Below are 23,255 nucleotides of genomic sequence, written 5' to 3'. Positions count from 1 at the left end.
GCTCTGCTGTGCTATGTAGGCAATGAAGTACTCCACTAACTCCTGTAATTAAGACTTTTCTCCTTTGCCTTTGAATATATGAAAAGATCAAAGTGTCGTCCCCCTTCCTCCCTCCCCCCAGTGGACATTTCATACCACAGAATAAATTTAAGTGCCCAAAACCTAGCATGGGTAAAGGATTTACTCTAAATAAATGTTGTCATACAAATTTTGACTGGGCACTCTAGACAAGTCTTCTTTATGGACAAGATAAATGTATATTTCTAGCCTTTTCCTCCTTGAAGTTCAAGATAATCTTATCCAAGGAATAAAACTAGCTACAAAGAAACTAAATAACCTGAAGTAGCCAGCAGCAAACTATGTGTAGTTGAGTTAGAGAAAATTTATTCATGATGTGTCAAATAAATAGTCCCTAGAAAGATAACTCCACAAATTAGCAGAGATGGTGTATCTCTATGTGATTTCCTTCCAGAACTGGTAATAATATAGTGCTGATGTCTGGATAGTCCATAATCTTCTGTTCCAGGGGACAAAAATGAAAATTTCTGCCTCAACCACAGAACATTGTATTTCACAGGTGAGTCATTTTCTCACATTATGGAAATGATCAAGATCATCTGTATAAACGAGGACTAGTGATTTCTGCTGCTACCTCGGTGCTGCCATCTGTTCAGCTCCCTGCATACTCAGCGAGCTGATTTAACAAGTCTGTTCTTATAGCACGCATTAATCCTATTCATATGAGAGATAAAATACTATGTAAATAAATTCTGTCTGCAGTAAGAATTTCCTTTTTGAAAACCAAGTTTTGTTTTATGAATTTTCTAACTCCTTATATGTTTTGTTTTACTTGGTAGTCAAATGTTTGCACTGTGTTCTAAATATGCTCTAAATTCTTAAGACATATAATTTGTTCAAATTTACTGTAATCAGATGAGTTTTTTTTCCCCTAATTGAGAAGTTAAGAAGCAGAGGCTAAGGTTCTTATATTCAATAACTGGATGTCCTCTTGCATTTTAAGACTTCTTTTTTACAGTCAGTGATCTGCGTTGCATCCTAAAGCTCAGAAATTCCTGGGATGCTTGTATCCCCAAAACTAACTGAAACACGTTGATTTCTCTATTCAAGATTCAAATACTGTAATCTGTTTCCCAGTGCTCCTGATTGTTTTTTAACTGCGTTAGTATGAATCTGTCAGGTTCTTCTTGATATCCTGTAAGGGAAGATACAAAATGTCGTGTAGCATCTTCCTTTCACATCTGTTTTGTGCTCTCACACACAAAACACTAACGATGTTCTGCATTTTCCTTGATGGAGTATTTAAATAACTTAACTTGCTTTCTGGTTTTCTGATAAATTACAGGATCTTACAACTGGCTTTCTCTTTAAAATAAAGCTTTTCAATTTTCAGGAAATAATTTCTGCATCAACTCCTTTCTCCCATTTCCCAGTTACTCTCGAAGCTGTGTGCTATTGCTAAGTCCAAGTTTCTAATTGAGATTCTAAGCAGCAAAAATTGCATCATTGGCTTTTGTTCTTCCATGAAAGCCCATATTAATGGAGACTGCCTTATATAAAGCAGTCCTCTTTCACCTTTGAGAACAAAGAAGAGTTCCTGTCTGAAACAAGTACTGTGACATTTCAGTGTATTGAAAGAGCTGTACTGAGCCAGGAGATGCTTTATCCAGAGCCCTGACCATTCTTATCAGTGCAGTGCACAATCAGCACCAGTGATGGTGTGATGAAGTACCTGGTACAGTCAGGAGCTGCATCTCTCAAACATTTCCCAGGGCTGAGAGAAGAGGAGGTCTTGGTCTTGCTCAGAGCCTGTTTGAGTGCTGGTGCTTGACCTTGAGGCCACTGTAAGAACATAGTTGAGCCACAGACCAGTGTATACTTCGTGGTCTGCTACTGTCTTACTCAAACCTTCCAGTCCCAGACTTGTGAGAAATGTGGGCTCTGATTCAAAGCTCACCAAACTAGCAGTATTTTTAAATTTCCCATCCAAATTCTTCCACTGGTTTCCCTGGATTTGGATCAGCCTCAGGATTTCCGTAGAAGAGAAAGGGACTGATGCCAGGGCTTGTGGCATGCAATATCTCTTACCCTAGTCTGTTACACCTAAGTGAAATGTGTGCGTGTTATTCTGTTGTTGGAAGAGAATCAGATTCAGGTGTGATTAGTCAAGCTCTGACAAATCTTTACTGCTCTTAATTTCCAGCAAACACTTAGGGCTTTGTCAAACATAAATAAAAAACATTTTTTCCAGGTATTAGTGGATAAGTATAAAAATCCTTATGGTGACACGTTACAGCATTAACACCTGATGAGGCTGAACTCAATTAAGCATCCATCATGGAGGGATAGTATGACTTACTTTCTCTGTTGTATGGTTTTAACATGTTAAATTAAAACATAAGCTAATGCATGGTCAGACATGAGTTTTCATCTTGGGCGATCATCTTCATTTGTCATCTGAATTGTGAGATAAAAAATTCTGTCCACAGTATTCCTCAGCCTCTCTTTCTCATAAGCTGAAAGCCAAGAATATCCAAGATGTTTTACTGAATTTTGGGTTTTCTTTTTCAAAGTGAAATTTTGTTTTATTTTTCTTAATTAAGTTTCCCTCACGAATGTGAGAAAATAATTTTAAAATGGAAGGAGAATTTGGGAGAAAACTTCGATTTAAAGAAAGAAAAAGAAAAACTTTGGTTGTAAGAAGGTATCCTCAATTTCATAAATCCTTGGGGAAAAGCAGCATTGAGAGAGACTGGCCTGTTCCTCTGTCCACAAGTCTGCACCATGGGATAGACTGCTGCCGATTTCTATTACTGGTTTTTGTTACTGGGGTATAATACTTTTCCTGTGTTATAGCAAATAAACAGCTTGAAACATTTGTCATCACTGAGGTACTAATGCACTTTATTGAAGAAATATGGCAAATAAGCAATATGCAAGATTATTTTTTTTGCCACTTTAAATTTAGCTCTTATACATGGTATATGTATGTCTTTCATTAACCCCTGCTTAGCTGAAATGACATATTTGAGAGAAATTAGTCAATTAGTCTTTGCTGTATGTTAATCACACTCATGCCTCTAGTTAAAGAAAAGTGGACTAAGGAGAGAGGATTGGAGGGGCAGTAAAAGGATATGTTTTGGCAGTCTTCCATCCACAGATGGTAATGGAGAGAAAAAATCCCCTGGGAACCTTGAGTTTTCAGTGTTATTAGGCAGGGCAGGATGTTTTTATTGGTGAGTTTAGAACAAGTAAGGGTAGGAGAAGTTTACAGTATGGTGTTTACATTTGAGACAAATGATTGGAAATGATTTGCAGGGCTTTGTCTGGGTCACCAGAAACACTCTACCAAGGGAATGAGTGGAAAGAAAAACTACAGTGTTTGGAACAGTGTTTAGTTTTGTTTGAAATCCATCTCTTTTGCTAAAAAAACAGCTAAGTACATAGTTTGCTTAGTAAAGCAGCTCCTAAATAAAATCTCAGCTTTGTTAGTGTCAAACAGCAGCCCAAAGGAACAGTGCTACAGCAGTTGCAATCCCTTAATGAGACTGAGAAAAAGGTTTAGGCTTTGTGTCACTTCTATTGATGAAAGCAAGCAAAGTAAACCATATTAGCAGTTGTGATCCAATGTGCTAGGCTAATACCAAAGAATACATCTGAATTGTGCCTAGGTACTCCTAAAACTTAGCTAATGTGATTTCTGAGGGGCTCAGGAGTGTGGGCAAAAATATTTAGGGTTCAGTGGCTGATGTTGTCCTCATCCCTTTGTTGCTGTGTGAGAGCTGTCTCCAGTGGTTTCCCATTTAGCGGTAATAGCTGGAAAGATCCACAGGGAAATAAAGTTTCTTCTTTCTTAGGACACAAGCAAGAAATGGATTTTTAACTTGAGTCTTTGAACTGCATCTAGGTTGAAGACCACACTTTATTAAAAGCCAGTACCTTCCATGCCGTTAACATCTACGATTCCTAAGTGGGGATGTTCTTTGCCTAAAGCAACTCAGCTCTCTTCCCTGTGCTTGCTACAGCTATGTCACTCCTGCAGCAGATGCCAAACTACTGCAAAGGAATGCTAGCCATTCTCTAGATCACCAAAATGGGTACCATTTACATTTCATAGACAGCGTTTATATAGTGTGGTAGTTCAGCCACTCAACCATAAGGAGCCTCCATTGGTAGAGGCAGGATCAGGGTGAAGAACTGACAAGTGCAGCTGTAAGGTTAACTTTTCTTTTCATGGCTGCAGTCTTTCACAAGAGGTGCTTGCATTCTGTACAAGCTGAAGCAAAATCAGAAACTACAGAAACTTCCACGTGATCAAAGGTGAAAGGTAGAGGCTATTAACTAATTGTGCAGCCCCTGACAGGGGAAATGTGTTGCCAAAAGTTATTATACCAGAAGCTCTGTTTGGGGGATTTTTTCCCATTCTGCCAATGTATTTGGTGGCATCATACGTTGTACTGCACAAAGAGCATGGTGCAAGTGTGCAGCTATGATGCATATTCCATGTACCATGTTGTATTTGCATCTTCCTGATCACTGCATGCCTACATACCAAGTCAATTCTCTGGTCAAGATGCTGGGTGAACTAAAGCTCAGTGTGATAATTAAGAGCACAAGGACCAGTTAGCAGCTGAGGCTGTTGTCTTTAGAGACACCGGTAGCTGTATTTCAAAGAAGAAATTGAGAATGGTCTGCAGCTGTGGGGCTATATGGCAGGGAATATATTGATCAGTTAACCAAGGGAAGTTCATAAATCCCATCTTATTCCTGTTGCTTGTCTGAATTTTGACCTAGTTCAAGTGTGGTGCTGATTTTCCCCCATGAGGATGGCTGTCGTTTCACTAGATCGATTATTCTGCTGCATTTTGCAGCGCATAAATGAATTCAGTTATGCTGTATCTAGCCATAGAAAGTACAACAGAACTGAAAAGCCTGTATTTAAATAGTTACTTGCTCAAACGGGGTTTAGATTTTATTGGAGTACTTAAAAAAGTAGGGAAATTGTAGAACACAAAAATGAGCTTGGAGCCTTCCTCCAATATTTTGTTATATTTTATATTAAAAATAAGGGAAAAAAAAACACCCACAAATAGAGCAAGAGCTATCAATCAGCCCTGTTCTGCTGGGATATTAGAAAACTGAGGGCGCAGTTAAGACTTCGGACTGCAATCCTTTGCTGCCATGGAGATTTCTTAGCAGCAGCTGGAGCCCGGCACTCCCGTGTTGCAGGGGGACACCTCGGGGGGCTGGGTGGGGCAGGCAGGCTGGCACCCCTGTTTCATCCAGCAGACACCAGCAGGCTGGCAGGCTTAGAGTTCGGAAACACCGATGTTGAGGTAGGTAAGGCTTAGATGGACCTGTCTTCGTGAAAAAAAATTAAAAAAAAAAAAGTTCTCCTGTCTACTTGTCATATGGGTATTTTTTTTCTGGATTTCCATAAATTTGGAAAAAGAGTAGGTCTTCATTTGTCAAGGTCCTTGAGCATAACTTCAGCAAGAATGGAGAAGCTGCTTTGCTATCTTGCTGAACTGTGGATTTTACAGTCCAAGAGATGCCGAGTCCCTTCGTCTGTGTGTGCCCTAACAATCATGGGGGTCACTCCGTATTTTTCGTAAGATGCTGTCCTCTTCATGCTACAAGGTCCTCAGGGGCAATCAGCAGTGATTTAGTGAATGCTATCTTTAGGTAAATAAAGGGCCATTTTAAGTTTCTGTGGGCATTCCCAGTTCAGTTCTTTTAACCATATCTTATTAATAATTCAATAATCCTTCTCAGTGGAAGGCTTCCGTTGTCAGCCCAACAGCCGTCATCAGTTGTATGGAAGTCAGCTGACAGTCAGTGGAAACATGCTGAAAGGAAAACAGCAGTGTTTTTAACGGGGAATACAAAATAATAGGATAAATATATATATATAAAATTAATATCCAAAGTCAAACTAATATTTTACTCTCCAAGAAAATATGGCATTTATGGTATTTTATGGCATTTAGTTCTGTTTTGGTGCATTGCAGGCTCTGCATAATGTTCAGTGTTTATTCAATTTCCAAAAGAATAATTTAATTCTAAGGTTGTGCTGCCACGAGCAACATGCTTGAGTAACTCTCACAGAGAATGTCATTAATAGTCAGCCCTTGGACTGTGTTTTACATTTGTGTTTCTGTCCTGTGTGCCAAAAGGCAAGCATCTTGTGTGCTCAGCCTTTTAAGGACAAGATAGAAAACTGTCAATTAAAAAATTACCCGTGTAGACTGTAATATGTATATTAAGTGTATCTGTGTAATATCCAGTCTGTATTAAAACAAATAAAGGAAAGGTCAGATTATAAGAGCCAAGATTAAGCGTCAAACCAATTCATGTTGAACTGTCAAGAGCAGTGTGATGTTTCAGAGACACTTTCTGGGTACAGGTATTTTCACTGTCCTTATCAATCAATTTAGGTAATCTGTAGTGCAGTTTACTTTATCAAATCTTTCACAAAGGCATTTGTACTCATGAATTACCATGTTTGCTGTGATGAATTAAAATTATGTGTAAAATTCAGTCCCAAAGAATGCAGTTTATAGACAGATGAGATACTTATCTTTGCTTGTTTGCCACCTAAGTCACTCAAATTTATTACCTAAAATAAAAATGCCAGGTCTTTGAGTAAAAAGGCATTAGTCATCAAGTCAAATTTCATCTTTTAAATATTAATCAACTGCTGTTTCTGAATTGATGTTTGTGCTACTGTCACAAAAATAAGTGTGGGGAGGCTGGTGGGGGTTCTGCGCACAAGGTCAAATTTGCTGCAGAATGCTGTGCTTGTTTTAGCACCAGATGGATAACATTACATGAATTTTAATTACTGAAATTAATCCTGACTTTTAGGAAATACTCTACCTTATTAGTGACATAATTGGCCACATGATAACATTTGAATTTTGTGGCACAGATGTGTTTGTTAAAAAACGTCTCTGTCCTTCTGGAGAAGAATAAGAATTACTCAAGTTTTACTTGCTTGTTGCTCCTCCTCTCTTAGCAACCTTTTATACCATATAGATGTTTTTCAAGGATAACTTGAAATAGTCTGTTGTCATTGTGAGGGAGTTGAGTGCACATTCACAAGTCTCTTTTAAAACACCTGTGCAGCTGGCACTCAAGGGAAGCTGTGCCATAAGCATGGGTTTTTACAGAGCTCCTTTGATTCTGAACTCTTGCAGCTCCTCTGCAGCACAATAGAGAACGTCTCAGCAGATGACTACTAGAAACAGGCTTTTTTACCTGTAAATAGTTTTATTTATTTATTGTATCCTTTACTTATTTGTTCATACTGTATTCATACTAATTTCTAAAAGGTATTAACAGTTTCTTCTTTGCTTCTTTCAATGTATTCCTCCTCTCTCAATCCTTTGTGAGGAACCATGCACTAGAAAGAATGTAGAGAGTTAATTGGGGTCTCCTATTCTTTTTTTCCCTGGTATCTAGTTACTTTTATCATCATCACCCATCTTCCTGTGTTCCTGCTATATTTCATGCAAGGACATCTTACAGGATTTCTCTGTTGTAGGAGCTATCTGGAAATCTTCACTTTTAGCATGTTTTTCTGTTTGTACAGGAGAGGTGGCTGAAGATGGATATGGTGGGTAAATGGAGGGCTCCTGCAGAAAGGAAGAGAGGTATTTATTTTCCTGTCTTTTGTGGGTAGGAGAATAAATACTGTTTTCTCAATGCAATGCAAAAGACCTGGGGTCAGATTAAGTATTCAAAAGAGTTTTCTGAGAAAGGCAATAGTGAAGTCATGAAACAAGTTTCTGGGAAAAGTAATGGGACCTATCACTGGAACTGTTTAAAAAGAGATTAGATATCAGGAATGACATAGATGTAGTTGCTCCTATCTAAGGAAAGACAAATGGACTAGATGCTCTCCAGAGGGCTTTCGTGATCCATTTTTCTATGGTTTCCATGATCTTTTGTGAGCTGTAGATCAGGATTAATTACCTGCCTGGTTAATTTGAACTGAGCCCCCTGCTAGCTTAGCTGCGCTCTCCCCAGGACCAGATGTATTAATTCTGCTGCCCAGCGCTGGGTCTGTGTGTCCACAGGCTCTCAGCTTCCCGAGCTCTACCACAGCAAACTGATCTGCTCATCTGGGGAAAGCAAAGGCACTTGTCAGCCGTCATTGTTACTACAACTTCTAGCTGGTATTTACAAGACTAGCGATTGGCTCGGCATGCAAATTGAAAGAAAGCAGAGCTTGGATGGTATTGTAATGCAGTGCAGGATGGCAAGGCCGAGCTGAGAGCCCGGGCCCTGTGCACACATCCCTTGGCAGCGCAGCTGGTTTGCTGGTGTAAGGAGTGTGATTGAGCTAGCAGCAAGCTGTAATTAAAATAGCTCCGAGTCGTAAGGAGGGGAGGCAGTTGCCATGGGGAATGGAGAGTGTACAAGGAGGGTAGCTCTGTGCCTGCAGCACGGGAGGTTGGAGTTGCTTTCTGGCACGCTCAGAGACAGGTTACAGCAGGGGGCTCTGAAAATATCCTGGCATCAAAAGGTAGGGTAATATAGCAGAGAGCAGTGCAAAAGCAAGCAGGGGTACATTTTTCTGTTCCAACCAAGCATAATGGGTGCTAAAATAGTCAAAGCTCACCCCTCTTATTTAGGTGCTTGTATGTATCCACTTCAGTGTCTTTTCTCTTCCTCCCGTCCTCAGCAACTCACTTTACTCCTCTCCACTCCTCATACAGTGAAATCTTAGTCCTTCTGGAGGCTATATACATTTGACAATTTACATTGATGGGTCTGGGTTTCTGCCTCTGGAATTCCAAGTAAGTTATGTATTTGTGGCTGAGCAGCAAAAATGTCCAAAACAGAGATGATACACGTTCCTGTTTCCTACCTCCTGCTAGCACAAGTGTCTCTGTGTTCACCCTGCCAACAGTAGCAGGGAGTAAATACCATAAAAAGCAACTTTGTTTTGCTTTTGGGGGTGGCTTGCTGCCCCCTGATCTGGCTGATGATGTGGTAGAGAGTGCTGGCCCAAGGGGGGGCAGGACCAGGAACAGCAGCTGTCCCAGTGATGAGCTTGAACAGAGGAGTGCATATCCGCACCCTGTTAGCACAACTTTTCATTTGACGGTCAGCCAGTGCCCTGTTGGGTCCAGAAAGAAATTTGGCACTTTGCACCGGACAGATGGCCTCTCAAAGCGATGGTGTAGCTGGCAGATGCCTCTCCCAAGTGATCTGTTCAGCTTTAGAACCAGCCCTGGATTTCTTGACAAGCTTGAAAAGGCCTGTGTGAATCCTTCATCAAAAACCCTGCCTTGAGGCATTGTCATGTAGAATCACTTCTGTTGGGTTCTTTAATTGTGGCTAGAAAGTGACAACACTCATAGGAAATTCTGTAATTGGGGGGAAAAAAAGGCTGTGTAATCCAAAATGCCACAGAATGAATACACACACACACCCCTTTTTTTTTCTTTTTCTTTTTTTTTTTTTTTCTGAGCAATTTCTTTCTAATATCATTATAATAGTACCTACTCAGGCATGGGATAGTTGGTGACGCAGAGTGGGCAAGAGGGAGAGAGCAGGACTGGACTTTGGGCCCAGGCTGGTCCCTGAATGGCCGTGGTCCATCTGAACCAGTGGAAATTTGAAGACCAAAATTGGTCTGAATGGACTGTGGAAAGATTCTTGGCGGAGAGCCCTGAATCAAGAGCCCTTGCCTGTTCTTGTTCTGTGGGATGTTGTTATGAGCCTGCTCCAAGGCCCAGGTATTTCATTCTTTCTTCTACCCAGCCAATGTGGCATTTAGAAACAAATACTCCCACTTCTCAGAAATGTTTAATGCCACTAGAGCTGCAGGAGACAGATAAGTAGCAGAATTTTAAACTGAAACAAAAATGACCTCCACGATGTCTTTCGCACAGCAAAACTTTTTTTCCAGCCAAATATTTTAGTATTTGCCATGCTCATGTTTAGATGCACGACTTCATTCCACAGATATGTGGTAGGATCATATGAACTGAACTGTGCTGTAACCCTGGAGTCTGAATTTCCTTGCACATTGGTTTAATACTATTTTGTTAAGTGAAGTTTCTTCTTCTTTGAAGGAACTCTTAGGAATATTGCAGCATTGTTTGTTGAAGGTGCCAGTATAAAATATTGAATGCTACTAATGCAGTCAAGATCGAACCATAATTTTTCATGTGTTCACCAGATAAATATATATGATTAGATATTTATACTTCATTTATACAAAAGTCCTTATAATATAATGTACCCATGCTACGGAGAAGGAAAATTAAATGCCTAAATAATAAGAACATTTGTTAGTTTTATATTTATATACATACTTATATATGAAAGTCAATAAAATAGGTATTTTATGAGGATTTATATGTAGTAGGGTTTAAAACATTGAATGTTATTGGTTTCAAACTGTAGTAACTACATAAATGGGCCACTTAATTGCTTTTGTTAGAAATTCACCTTACTTCTTTAGATTTATCTATCCAATTAAACGTGTTGAAAATCTCAGACAGTGAAATTATTAGGTGGATTGTAAAATGCTTTATTTTAGAGCCATTGCTGGTGAAGCAACTTGAAACATGCATTATCTTAATCTGGTTTCTATTCAATATACTATAGCTAACAAACATATGGCTTTTTTTATCCTTGTTTTTCATAGTGCTGTCATTGTGCAAGTAAATGCATAAGAGGGAAAGTTTATAGGTACTTACTATTCTACAGATCTTGTTCACAGTAGTATGTCTTTTTTTCCTTTTTTTTTTTTTTGAGACTGTATAGTATATCAAAAGCTAAGGAAATTGTTTTAATATCAGAATCAAACATTTCAACTGTTAGTGGTTTCTGCTCTTGGTTACTGTAGGAGAGATGTTTGTGCTCTAAAGTAGTGTGCCAATACTGATGGTTAGATCGTATATGATATTATGAACTCTAATAATGCCACCTGGATGAAACATTTTGAAGGACGAAATCAGATAAATTCAGATTAAAAAGGAGGATGCAGACTTTTTACAATAAAGAAAGTGAATCTCTGAAGTAATTTATTTTGGGATATACGTATTGAAAAGGAAGAACAAACATTTCTATAAGAGGTGCTCTGTCTCTACTCTGCCAGGGTGTCCACATCTATGATTCATCAGCAGGATCAGGGCTGCAAAGTCTACACAAAGGTCAGATCAGGACAGACTAGGTCATCCACAAAATCCCATTATATTTTTTGTTATCTTCTGAAACACTGAAAATATCATTCTTTCAGTTCAAAGTAAGTATTGAACTAGAGAAACTTAAAGGCAAATCTAGAGGACCTCATCTGGGGACTGAAAACAGTTGACAGTAAATAAAAGAAAAATGGTCCTTGCTCTTCTGTTCCCCTTTTTGTCCTCTCTTCTCTCTGTCCCCTTCAGAATGAAAAATCAGGATGTGCCAGGGGCAAGCTGGGTATCTCTGGAGGCCATTACTGGCTTTCCAACACTTTCAGATCCTTCATGGCCCCGTTGGTTCAGCCAGTGAAGTTAACAGGATTACCTCTCTCCTTATTGCACAGCACTATTTCAATATCCTACCTGATAAAGCATTTTCTCTTTGTCCATTTTCTTGCTGGCTGGCGGTGCTGCTTGAAACCTCATGCTTTGCCTTTATCTGGGATTTTCCAAAGCTACACTTAGCCCTATTCCGCTTACCCCGTGTTGAGTAAGCTGAGTATAGACTCTTATTTTTCGGGGGAATCATTTCCTTTTGAGGGTGTGCAGGTCTGCAAAACTTTTCATCCCTGGTATGGCAAGTCTCTATGTGGTTCTTTTCGTCCATAGGAAGGAGGAGGGACGGCTTTCCAGTGGTGTCCTCTCACTTCCTGCTACACTATGTTGGGTAGAAGACATCTCTGTAGGATGCAGAAATAGACTTTCCTTTTCTTAAGGAAGACAAAAAAGTACCCACAATTCACATTAGAGGTTTCTAAATAGGAGGTGTAATTGAGCTTTAAAGTTTCTAAGTGTATATCCATATGAGGAGCAGCTGAGGGAACTGGGGTTGTTTAGTTTGGAGAAGAGGAGGCTCGGGGGAGCCCTTATTGCTCTCTACAACTACCTGAAAGGAAGGTGTGGGGAGCTGGGGATCAGCTTCTTCTTGCAGATAACTGGTGATAGGACTAGAGGGAATGGCCTCAAGTTCTACCAGGAGAGGTTTAGGTTGTAAATCAGGAGAAATTTCTTCTCAGAAAGATTATTCAGGCATTGGAACGGGTTGCCCAGGGAGGTGGTGGAGTCATCGTCCCTGGGGGTGTTCAAGGAAAGGTTGGATGTGGTGCTTAGTGACATGGGTTAGTGGGTGGCATTGGTGGTAGGGGGATGGTTGGGCCAGATGATCTTGGAGGTGTTTTCTAAACTTAATGATTTTCTATTTGCTAAAACCAACGAATCAAAGATAGTTTAGGGTTTGATATTTTTCCTCATTAATTTCTCATGAATTTATTTATGGTTTGATGTTGCCAAATAGATGCAAACGGTGTATTTAACAAGAAGACATAATAATTTATAAATAGGGTTAGTTTTGTGATGGAATGATACTGAAGGAAGACCCAAACCTGTTTTTTTGCCAGACTTGTGCTGGTAGGCCTCTAAGCCATTTCCCCATGAAAAGTCAACCTGTTTGTAATTAAATTTGAACCTCTATTAAACTTTATTTTCTACTATTTGCTTACTGTTGTTTTTCCTAAAAAATGCACCTTTTATTTTCCTCTGCAAAGGAAAGCAAGACTTGTCAACAAACACATGAGATCACGGATATTAGTCTAAGCATAAATTTTCTGTTAGATTCAATTTACTGCTAGTGCAATAAAACTGTCATCAGATCGAATGAGATTTTATACTGCATCAGCCATAACACAGTGACATTAAATCGGAAGTATATAATTTTTCCATTGTTCTCTTACTCATGAGTTATGAAAATTATAAAGTAATGCACAGTATCATGCTAATGCTTGCATTTTTTCCAGCAGATAAGTAGTGATTTCGTCAGGGTAGTTTGGGGTATCTAATTAGTTTCTGATTACAAGGTTGTTTTGTAGGATGAAAAATAGCACAATTTACTGCAGTATGGATCTGAAAGCTTTTCATGAAAATTTGCATGAAAAAATGTAGGGGAAAAGCCCAAACATTAGCTCCCCAATTTTTGAACTGGAGCCCTCTGTTTTTCATTTCTCATGGTCTGTTCAGTTACATTAGACATGCGTTGAATGATGTGATTGACATCTTCCACAATTACTGTTCGCATATAATTAGATGCAATGCTGACAAGGACTCTGTTGTTTGCTATAGCTTCACAAAAAGGCCTTATCCATTTTTCTTTTTTTCCCCTTTTCTGGCACGGGTCCATTAGAACCATTGCACTATGTTCTGCTGGTGACTAGGATCAAAAATAACTTATAGACATTAAAATGTTACTCATGTGTCGTCAGCTCCACCTCTTGGATTAAATTGTTTTTTATTTACAGATGCAGTAGTTCACAGGGGAATCCTCTCTGAAAGTGTAAAAACTACTGAGGCTGTGCCCTAGTAAAAGTGCATGTATCGATTGCCCTGTCCTGGAAGTTTAACATTCAGTGCTTGATTACCAGTTAAGTTTAATTATGAATTATTTTACAGATTGGAGAATAAGTTGGGTCACATTGTCCTCTAGTGGTTCACATAGATAACTGCCCTGCTGACAGACTTCTTCTGCCTTATGTTTTTATATCCTCTCCTGCTGTTCTCATACAAGTCCAAGTCACTTCAGAAGAGGGCTGATACAATGACCAAATAAAAATTGACACCTCAATGACACTGTGTCAGTACAGCTAGATGTCTTCTATAACTGTATATTGTCTGCTTGAGAAAAACGTATTTAAAATATCTCAAAATAGCCATAGACACTCATGAGAAGGTAATGTATTTAGCCACGGCATTTGATGGAAATAAATATATCCTATTTCCTGACAGTAACAAAGTATAACCTCAGCATGAGATATTTGTATAGATTGAAGAATAGCTTACCTGCACAAAACACATGGGGATTCCGTATGAATGAAGGCAGAATGGGAGTCTGGCATCTCCTGTGGCTACTCACTTGTAAACTGTGACAACAGCAGGCTTTTGCCCTGTAATGTTGAAGCACTCACTGCCTTTCGTACAAAGCAGTGAAAGCAACCAAGCACTTCTCAGCTGGGCATCTGCCAGCCTAATGCAGACATTTACAAACAGAAGGAGAGATCTCGTAGCAGGGAGAACAATCACAGAAACATTAAGGTTGGAAAAGATCTCCAAGATCATGTGGTCCAACCATCCCCCTACCACCATTATTACCCACTAATTCATGTCTGTTTTTTCCATGACAAAATGCACTTTCCATTAGAGAATATTTCATCATCTTTTCAAAGTAACATGATGAGATTTTGTCCCCTGTGCCAGAGCAGTACTGCAGGCAGAGCTGGGGCAGGCAGGCATGGAAGGGATGCTCTGACCAGCAACTCTTCCCTTCTATCCTGTTTCTTGTTTGACCAAGTACTGTGAGTAATGAAAAATGGAGGTTGCTCTATAGAGAGAGCTTCTGTGTGTGTAAAAGGAGAAGTGCTATAAATAGTTTGGTTTATACTTCCAAGATGATGTAGGAGAGGTAAGTGTTACAAGTGACAAATAAATGTGGTTTGTGTCTTAAAGAAATAGTGATGCACTCCAATGAAATGATAACTGATGTTTTCTGTTGCTGTTTGCAATAACAGGACAGGCAAAGGAGCACCTTGGTCCTACAGAGTACTTTCGGAGGTTTTTTGGAAGTGTTGTACCTTGGACTCTTTCAGGGAAGTAATATGTCAGGGTTTAGTAACAATTCTTGACTTGGATCCTCCATTCCTGGCTGCCTTTTTTCTTCCTCAGTCTTGAAGAGGCCTTCCTTTTGACCACTGAAATCGATGGCAAACACCAGGGAACTGCAGAATAGCTTGATTATACCTGACGTGGCGGAGCTGTGCATTCAGTGTTGCCCACTACCAGCCTCAGTCTTGCCCAGATCCTCACACCTAAAAGCATAAATAAACTCTGCTGCTGCAGGTGTGCGGACAGAAATGTGTGTGAAAACAGCTCTGTGGTATAAAAAGCCTTCACCTTGTGAAATAAGCTGTGGTGCCATTTTTACAGTTCACTCATGAGTTTACTAGAAAGTGAAGGATGCAAGAGTTACTTTTATTTCATGCTCTGTCACTCTTTTGCCACTGGGGATCTTTTAAACCAAAGGTGTGCTTCCAGTTAAGAAATCATGTTGATTATTTCTTCTTACACAGCTGCTAGAGTGGGGATGATGATTTTTTATTTTTCTTTAACAAAAAGGCTTCATTTTAAAAAGTCACCTTAATAACTCTTGCATCAACATTTTTTTTCGTGCTTTGCAGTGTTATTTTCCAGGATTTTATTACCATTTATTTAACCTAGATGCTAAGCAAAACTCTGTTTATCACCAATTCAGACCACATGGATTTATCTTTAAGTATTAGAGGGTCAGCTGTAGAGATGGATATATTCAGAGCTCACCGACTACAATTTCTGCTGTAATGATTTCTTAAACATTCCACGTTTTCAGGTGGATATAAGGCCACATATATTGCCCTCCCTCCGCACAGAAACCTTTTAGAGAAACCTGTTACTGCTTCCCCCCACGTGCTCTTTATTGCACCCCAGCAGAGAGGAGGCCCTGCCCCATCATTAGAGACCCAGCAGTGCTTCCCTGCAGGAGCCCTGCAGCAGTGCTCAGTTACTGCTGGAAGGAAGATAATGCTGTGACCGTTTATGCCTGTTTCTATTGATCAGGAAAATCCAGGCTGCTCGTCACAGCAGAGGGGCAGGTTGCTTCTGCTGGCTGTGTCAGTCACTGTTCTCCTCCAGCTGTGTTAACTCCACCTTCCCACAGTGCATTCTTATCAGGGTTATGTCAGCAGATTCAGGGGGGCTTTCTGGAACATCCTGACCGTTGATGTAAAAAACACTCAGGCCTGGAATCTCTTGGAAGTGATTTTTCGTGCAGCCGATCCCTCGTGACCTCTTATAAGGCTGTCCAGGAACTGCATTTGCTAATGGGAAAATGAAAGTGGTGACCTTGTGTGTTCCCAGGCCCTGCGGGTAAAATCCTGCCCCACACACCAAGGCTTGTGTCAGTTTTGGGGCAGTGCTTTCCAGCAGGCTGCATGGCGAGTCCTCCACCTGCCCGTGCTGCTCGTTAGTGCCTGCAGATAGGAGCGAGCGAGTAACAGATGTCTCTGGAGAATAGATGCTGTAATTCATTGCTTTGCTGTATGAATGTAGGGAGCATCTTTTGGTGGAGAACGGGTGGTAATTTTATTTAGATCTAGCTGTATCATTGAGCAATAAAACTAATGAGATGATAAAGCCCTGCCAGGCTTCCCATTTCAATAAACATCTAATCTTGAAATTGTTTTAATCAAGCTTCCTTATCAGATGTTCTCATTACTGTGCTGCCAGTACACACCTGAAAGTACTGTTTTGCCTCAGTTCAAGGGGTGATGCTGTTTTGATTTGGACTCTTAAATCCTTTTTATTTCAGGATTAATTTTTTTTGTGCGTGGCCTTTTCCAAAGGCAGTGTGTATCATTAAAGGGGCTGTGCACAAATGGTAACGTGCTTGCTTTTTCTCTCACCAGAATAATGAAATGGTAGAACTGCAGAGGATACGAATGAAAGACGAAATTCGAGAGTACAAATTTCGAGAGGCGAGGCTCCTGCAGGACTACACTGAACTTGAAGAAGAAAATATCACTTTGCAGAAGCTGGTGTCCACTCTGAAACAGAACCAAGTAAGCATTGGGAGACTCTAGGTGCTGTGCTGGAAAATGATGGCATTTTCTCAGGTTTCCATGACGTGATCCAGCAGAACACTTTGATAGAAGTTTCTTTGTGTGTGTGTATTGGTATTTTTTTTAGTTGGATTTTTGCTAGACGTTTATTCCGCAACAGTGTTATTGGCCACTTTTTACATATGGGGTGGCCCTTACCTCAGTTTTGGGAAAATCCTGAGGGACTATTTCTGCACAGAACTTTTTAATAGCGGGATAATTATTACCATATCCATGATTGCATCTTTTCCCTTTCTGTGTTTCCTCCCCTCCCGCCCTGCACACTGACCTCCATGCCGAGCAGCAGGAGCAGGTCAGCCCTCCGTTTCCTCTTACTTTGTTTCCTGTGTTCCTTTTCCACGTCTGAAGTGGAGAAAAGAGGAAATAATCTTTTACCCATTCTCCTTTTCTTTCTTTTCACTGGGTTTTCCTGTACCACTGCTGCTCTCTGCTCAGAAGTGCTAACCTGCACGTTTGGCAAGCTCCAAAAATAGGCAAAGGGATGTCATGCTCCCAGTTTCTTTTATATTTTCCCCATGGCAGTGACATGCAGCTGGCAGCAAGGCAGCATGCTGTAATTCTCACTGCAGTACAGAATGTGCCCCCAGGAGCTGCCGTAAATCAATGCCCCATTACATCCAGATGCAAACAGAGGTTGGGTCTGTCCTCTCACCTTTACAAAAGCACAGCTTCCTTTGACGCTGGATATAAATACTGCAGAGGAAGTCATCAGGCACACAGTTGTCTTTTGAACTGAATGAAAAAGGTTTGTTCTCGTGTCAGAAAACTGAGCTTGCCACAGTAAATATGTAAGTATCCAAGCTGGATGATGAAACAGTTTCTTTTAGACACTTCCCAGACCAGCATAACATGGTGCTCTGGAACAGCATTTCCCTAACTTCCAGCAGATTGCAGCAATATTTCTCTGCAGACTGTTTTATGTCCTAGCCTACTGAATGGTTAGTTTAGGGCTTTTATCAAATAGCCAAGACTGGCAGTTTCTGACAGCAGTCCATTAGCAAGGTCGCCTTATTCCAGCAGGAATATGCAGCACTATTTCATCTGTCTTTGCTATTCTACCCCACTAGCACAAATGCAATTGAAGCATGTAGAACAATGGAGCAGTGCTGCAGAGAATGCACAATTAATGCAAGTGGGTGTCATTCCCTTATTTCACACTCTGAATTTCTAGCAGATCATCTTTATGTCAGAGTTATTTAACAAGCCAGCAAATTCTGCCTTTGAGGAATATATTTTTTCCACACCAACCTCATAGGAGGCATCTTCACAGGAAAAGTAAATATAAATACCCCTTTATGGACCATCCTAGTTTCCCCCAGAAGAAAATCTGTTTACCAGTGTTTGTATTTGTCATAGTATTTCATTCTTAATGGAATCAAATGCTGGCACTCTGGGGAGCGAAAAAGCATTGCCACATTTTGAACGACATAAAAAATCAGTCATTTCATATCACATACCCACGCACTTGTGATTCCAAAACCAATTTCAATCTACAAGATAAAATATCAAGAGCGTTTTATATTTTACTACTTTAACTTACAAAACCATATGTTACAAGTATATTGTAAGCAAGAATCCATGATACAGTTAACTGCATAGATTATGTGGAACTCTGATTTTCATATGGATTTAAAATGGAAGAAAGTCTATGATTTTTGGTGGTTTTTTTTTTTTTTCATTCCTCTCCAAGTCTTTAAGTTGTAAACGTAGCTACTTGATTGGATTTAATAATTTTTTTAGATGGATGTCTTTCTACAATCAGAGAATATACCAGGTACCTAAATGCAAATTTCAAAATACGATAGATTTTTCTTTTCTGTTTAAAATCTCTCAGTATGACTTGGGAACTTTCTTTGTTGTTCAATATTTTTTCATTCTCTGGGTTTGAAGATTAGTGCTTTGATTTTTAAGCTTGCCTTTCCAAAAGCTTATGAGTACAAGACTTTTGACAGGTTGATTAACATTCTACTCCAAAAGGAATGGTTAATGTTTCTGTATTCACCAGAATCTTATAGTTTGTTTAAAAATATACATATCAAATAAAAAATATTTTAGACAATGGCTTAAAATTGCACATAGTAATGCATATTCATTTGAATTAGAAATGTCTCAAACTAAAAGGTTCTTTTTTTTTTTGTAGAAGGATGAAAGTTCAGTGTTTCTTTTCCTTTGCCAAACCACCAAATTATTTCACCCAATACAGGGAATTTTTGGCATTTAGAAATGAAAAGGTGGGTGACTAACATGCCTAGAATTAAACTAAAAATCAAAGTATGATCATTTTTACTAGGAGACATTTTTACCAGTCTTCCTTTTCATTTCTGTGGGATTTTCTACCAGTGAAAAGGAAGATGAAGAGGGCCAGCAAGGGAAGATATGCCTCACTGGGGAACTTCTGCACCGTCTATACATTGCTGAGCAACTGGTTTCAGGCTAGAATCGGTTTCCCTAGGCTTTGCTTCTTTTTAGGTGCAATAGAGAGTACTGCAGTTATCTCCTTATTGTGGGAGATGTTGGAGTCGCCTTTAAAGAAGAGAGATGATTTCCTCAGCCCACAATGCACATAAATAAACTGATAAAATCCTGCAATGTGTGTGGGGCTGTCAAAGGCAAAGGACCCGTGAGTCCCTCCAAGGCTGATGCAGCAGCGCAGGGTCAGTGGTGGAGGTGTTTCAGGCAAAAACAGGTTACCACATGCTCCAAAATGGCATCCCTACACACAGTTCAAGGACTGGGTGGCTGAATGAGCAATAGTTTAAGCATCTCGGAGTTTAAAGTGATTGTGTGAATAGCCCAGTGTCCAATTTTTAAAATTAAATGCTTTTTGAATAAAGGAGAAGATCATGTAACACAGAAAAGAGTTGAGGCTCTCCTGCAGTTTCTGCACCTTCCATCAGTATTTTTGAACACTAAGACACCAAGGTACTTTAGAGTATCCATGCCTGTGTGACTTTACATCTGGTAAGAATTTAGATATGAAGTAATCTTCAGAATATTTGTAATTAATAAATCAGACTATATTAACCTGAGATTTATATGTACCATGATATACCGCTAATGGTAATTCTTAATAAATCTATGGTTACCGGCACACCTGCTACTAAACAGTTTCTTTCCATGAAATACATCGTTTATTGTCATAAGTTATTTGGGAAAAGGTGTAATATTTCCTGTTTCTCACCTGCTGTAAAAAGTGTGCAGTGGAATCTTCAACAAAGAAAGCTCCACTTGCATTTTCTGTGCAGACATTTCTTTGCAACTGCAGGCAATGCCTGGTATTTAACATTACATTTTCTGTAGTACCTATTTCAATAGGGCTGATAAATGGCAGGTTTTCATGACTCAAGTTTTAGTATTATGAATGTTCTTTGTCTTGTCTAATTCAGGTTGAATATGAAGGCTTAAAGCATGAGATTAAACGATTTGAGGAGGAGACAGTGTTGCTTAACAGTCAGCTAGAAGATGCCATCCGGCTGAAGGAGATTGCAGAGCATCAGCTGGAGGAAGCCTTGGAAACTTTAAAAAATGAAAGGGAGCAAAAGAACAATCTGAGAAAGGAACTCTCCCAGTATATCAACCTCAATGATAGTATGTATAATAACCATATTAATATATCAGTAGATGGATTAAAGTTTGCAGAGGATGCGAGCGAGCCCAACAATGATGACAAAATGAATGGACATATCCATGGGCCTCTTGTGAAACTCAATGGTGACTACCGAACTCCCACGGGTAGGAAAGGAGAATCTCTGCACCCCGTCTCCGACCTCTTCAGTGAGCTCAACATATCAGAAATACAGAAACTGAAGCAGCAACTTATGCAGGTAAGAGTTTAATTTAATGTCCTAAAACTTCTGGGCACACATCATATGGACCCTGGTGCTAGTTTTTGCATTGACCTCAACTTCCCCCAATGTTCTTCTTGACCACGTATTTCTACTTTGGTGTTTCTCCATATTCAGATTTTGACAGAAATAACCTTAGAGGACAGAATAGTTGTCTGTGCAAAGTCAGCATCATCTGAGCTGATGTTTACTGGAAAGAGTAGAAAGGGGCTTAGTTACTGTAGTTGCATGTGGCTAGATTCTCTTTTCCTGGTTAAATAATGGGAAATATCCCTGAGGTTTCAAGTAGAATAAAGTCCTCTTCAGTATGACCAAAATTATCCAGGAAAAAAAAAAAAGTGAAATACGAATGGATTTGATTATGATCTTTGCAAGTCAGAGGGTTTTTTGCCATTAAACTTAGCATGCAATCAGGAGAGAACAAAAGGAGAGAAGCATTCCTCTTAATACCTGTGCACTCACAGAGCATCTGAGGTGTCATGCCTTGTCCATGTGGGGAGTCCCAGCAGATGCGTAGGTTAGTGAATGTTGATCATTTATTTTCGATTTATCCAGGCTCAGCCCAGGCATAACCAGAATAGGAGCTTGGGGTGTGATACAAATTAAATATCAAGCTGATAGCCCAGAGCTGACATTATCTTAGAAAGGGGTACAGTGCAACACAGTGAAGGGGTCCCTCTGTCCAAGCTGTTGAGCATCTGCTCTGCCAAAAGAGCTTGAAAGGTTTTGGTACCTTCAAAGAAACATCCAGCATTTTCTAGCTGTGGGCTGACAAAGAGGGTCTCTCCTAAAGTAAGATCTGCTTACAGTGTGATTTGGAGGTAAAGTCGAGCAAACCCAATTTTCAGCTCTTGCTGGAGAACAACAAATCTCTATGAGTTTGTCCTGTATTTGCTGAAGTGTTAATTGTTTTATTTACTTAATCACCAAACTCACCGTGGGAAGTTTTGATCTGAGCTACAACAAGGAAAATGTCAATGGCATCTAGTGAAGTTACCTTTGATGCAGAATATACATATTTTAACCAGAAAAGCTTGAAATTTGCAATTTTATTTCTGTGAAAAATTCTGATAGAGACTCTTCCAGTATTAAAATAGAAACAGCATGTATATTTTGCTTCTACATACATATTAAGTGCAAGTTGTGATTTTATTCAGAAATACAATGTTAAGAAAAAATACCCAACTTCAGAAAAAACATGCTTTGATATGTTCATATTTTAATATACAGTTTAACTGTTTTCAAGCATAATTTACAATGAAGTGTAATAGAAATATGAAGTGAAAGCTGTTTGGAAATTAAAAAACAAGGTTGTTTGGCTAAGTCTTTTCTTGATTTTATTCAATATTGAACTTGTTGAATCAGGAAACTTCTACTTGAAAGATATTGCAATATATTGCATTTTTATCATCTCTGATTTTAACATTACTACTTTTACACTTCTTAAACAAGGAGTCAGACTTCTGACAGTCACTAGCCACTAGCTGTCCATCCTAGGACTCTAGAAGGACCCTAGAAGATAAATCTAACCATTTTTTGGTCACAGTGGCTTCTTTGGGCCTCAGCAGCTCATGGAAATAGCCTCCATTGTTGTTTAGTATTCTAGTGATGTTAAAAGGTTTGAAAAAGGGAGACTATACCTAGCTGGAAACCTGATTTCTTTAGATACTGGAAAGGCTTACTACGAACTGCTGATGTGTACTCTTTTTAAAGTAATCATCTTCTCTGTTTCATTGTATCAGCTCACCTTGGGTCACATGAATTAACTGTGAAAAATTCCATCAAAAGTTTTTCCTCATGGTAAGAGGGAGATTTAATTGGGTTCAAGCTGACAAAAGGTAATTCTTCAGCAAAATTGGATTTTTTCTCCTCAGCAGTGTCTTTGCCATGTGGTGTTCATACAGTCATATCTCAATATTTGGTACATGCTCCTCTTCTTTACTCAGAAGAGGTTTCTACAATGACAGAGCTGTTAAAGGAACTGACCTTCTCTTTAGGAAGCATTTTCATGTCTATAGGACAGTGGGCTTCTTTTTTGAGAGAATCAAACTTTGGATTTGCCATTTTGTGCATGTGTGTGGCTAGTTTTTTTAGTATTCAATCTCAAAAAGAAGTCTGCACCAAAAAAGTTAGCATGACAGATAAAAGATCCTTTTTCAACTTTGGGATGCTAATGCTCTGTGATCTGTGCTGGTCCCTAGCAGAGGTTCAACTGCAAGTGACCACTTCCCATCTTTTAAATCCACTAGGTAACAAATGTTTTGATGAGAATTCTCATATTCCATTTGCTCAAGGCTTTCTGTTCTGCTTTCACATTTCTTGTACAGTGGGAAGAATTACCATCCCAGTTTTAAAGCCTAGGACTCCTCTCTTCCTGCTGCTTTCCCTATTCCCAAGGCCAACATTATAAAACTTAGATTAAGCTTTCTTTTAAAAAAGAAAGTGTCAGTCAGCCCAGATTCTGACACTCCTCTAACTGCCTGTTACTCTCT

The 23,255-nt window shown here is 39.5% G+C and overlaps 1 protein-coding gene and 1 long non-coding RNA gene across 26 annotated transcripts in view; one reads left to right on the top strand and one right to left on the bottom strand.

The window, feature by feature from the left end:
• BICD1 (BICD cargo adaptor 1) overlaps positions 1–23,255 on the top strand; it is a 179,536-nt gene that overhangs the window by 108,839 nt on the left and 47,442 nt on the right. For 16 of the 25 annotated variants that reach the window (XR_014578100.1, XR_014578101.1, XM_083820133.1 and 13 more), the window contains exons 3-4: positions 16,706–16,858; positions 20,272–20,742. Coding sequence is in view for 23 of the 25 variants with exons in the window: in XM_083820133.1 (XP_083676259.1) it covers positions 16,706–16,858; positions 20,272–20,742 (624 nt within the window). In the remaining 2 variants the exon portion in view is untranslated. The remainder of the gene's footprint in view (positions 1–16,705; positions 16,859–20,271; positions 20,743–23,255) is intronic. The other 9 variants (XM_083820130.1, XM_083820128.1, XM_083820134.1 and 6 more) reach the window with 1 other exon arrangement.
• Positions 542–10,599, bottom strand: LOC310892582. Its single transcript, XR_014578240.1, has 2 exons — positions 1,751–10,599; positions 542–1,213 (listed from the first exon to the last, which is right to left on the bottom strand). It is a non-coding gene; the product is annotated as an uncharacterized lncRNA (long non-coding RNA).

The sequence above is a fragment of the Anser anser genome (assembly GCF_964211835.1).
Source record: "Anser anser genome assembly, chromosome: 1".
Classification (NCBI taxonomy): domain Eukaryota; kingdom Metazoa; phylum Chordata; class Aves; order Anseriformes; family Anatidae; genus Anser; species Anser anser.
Note: the sequence above shows the minus strand (reverse complement) of the source record. Positions and strands in the feature narration are given on the sequence as shown.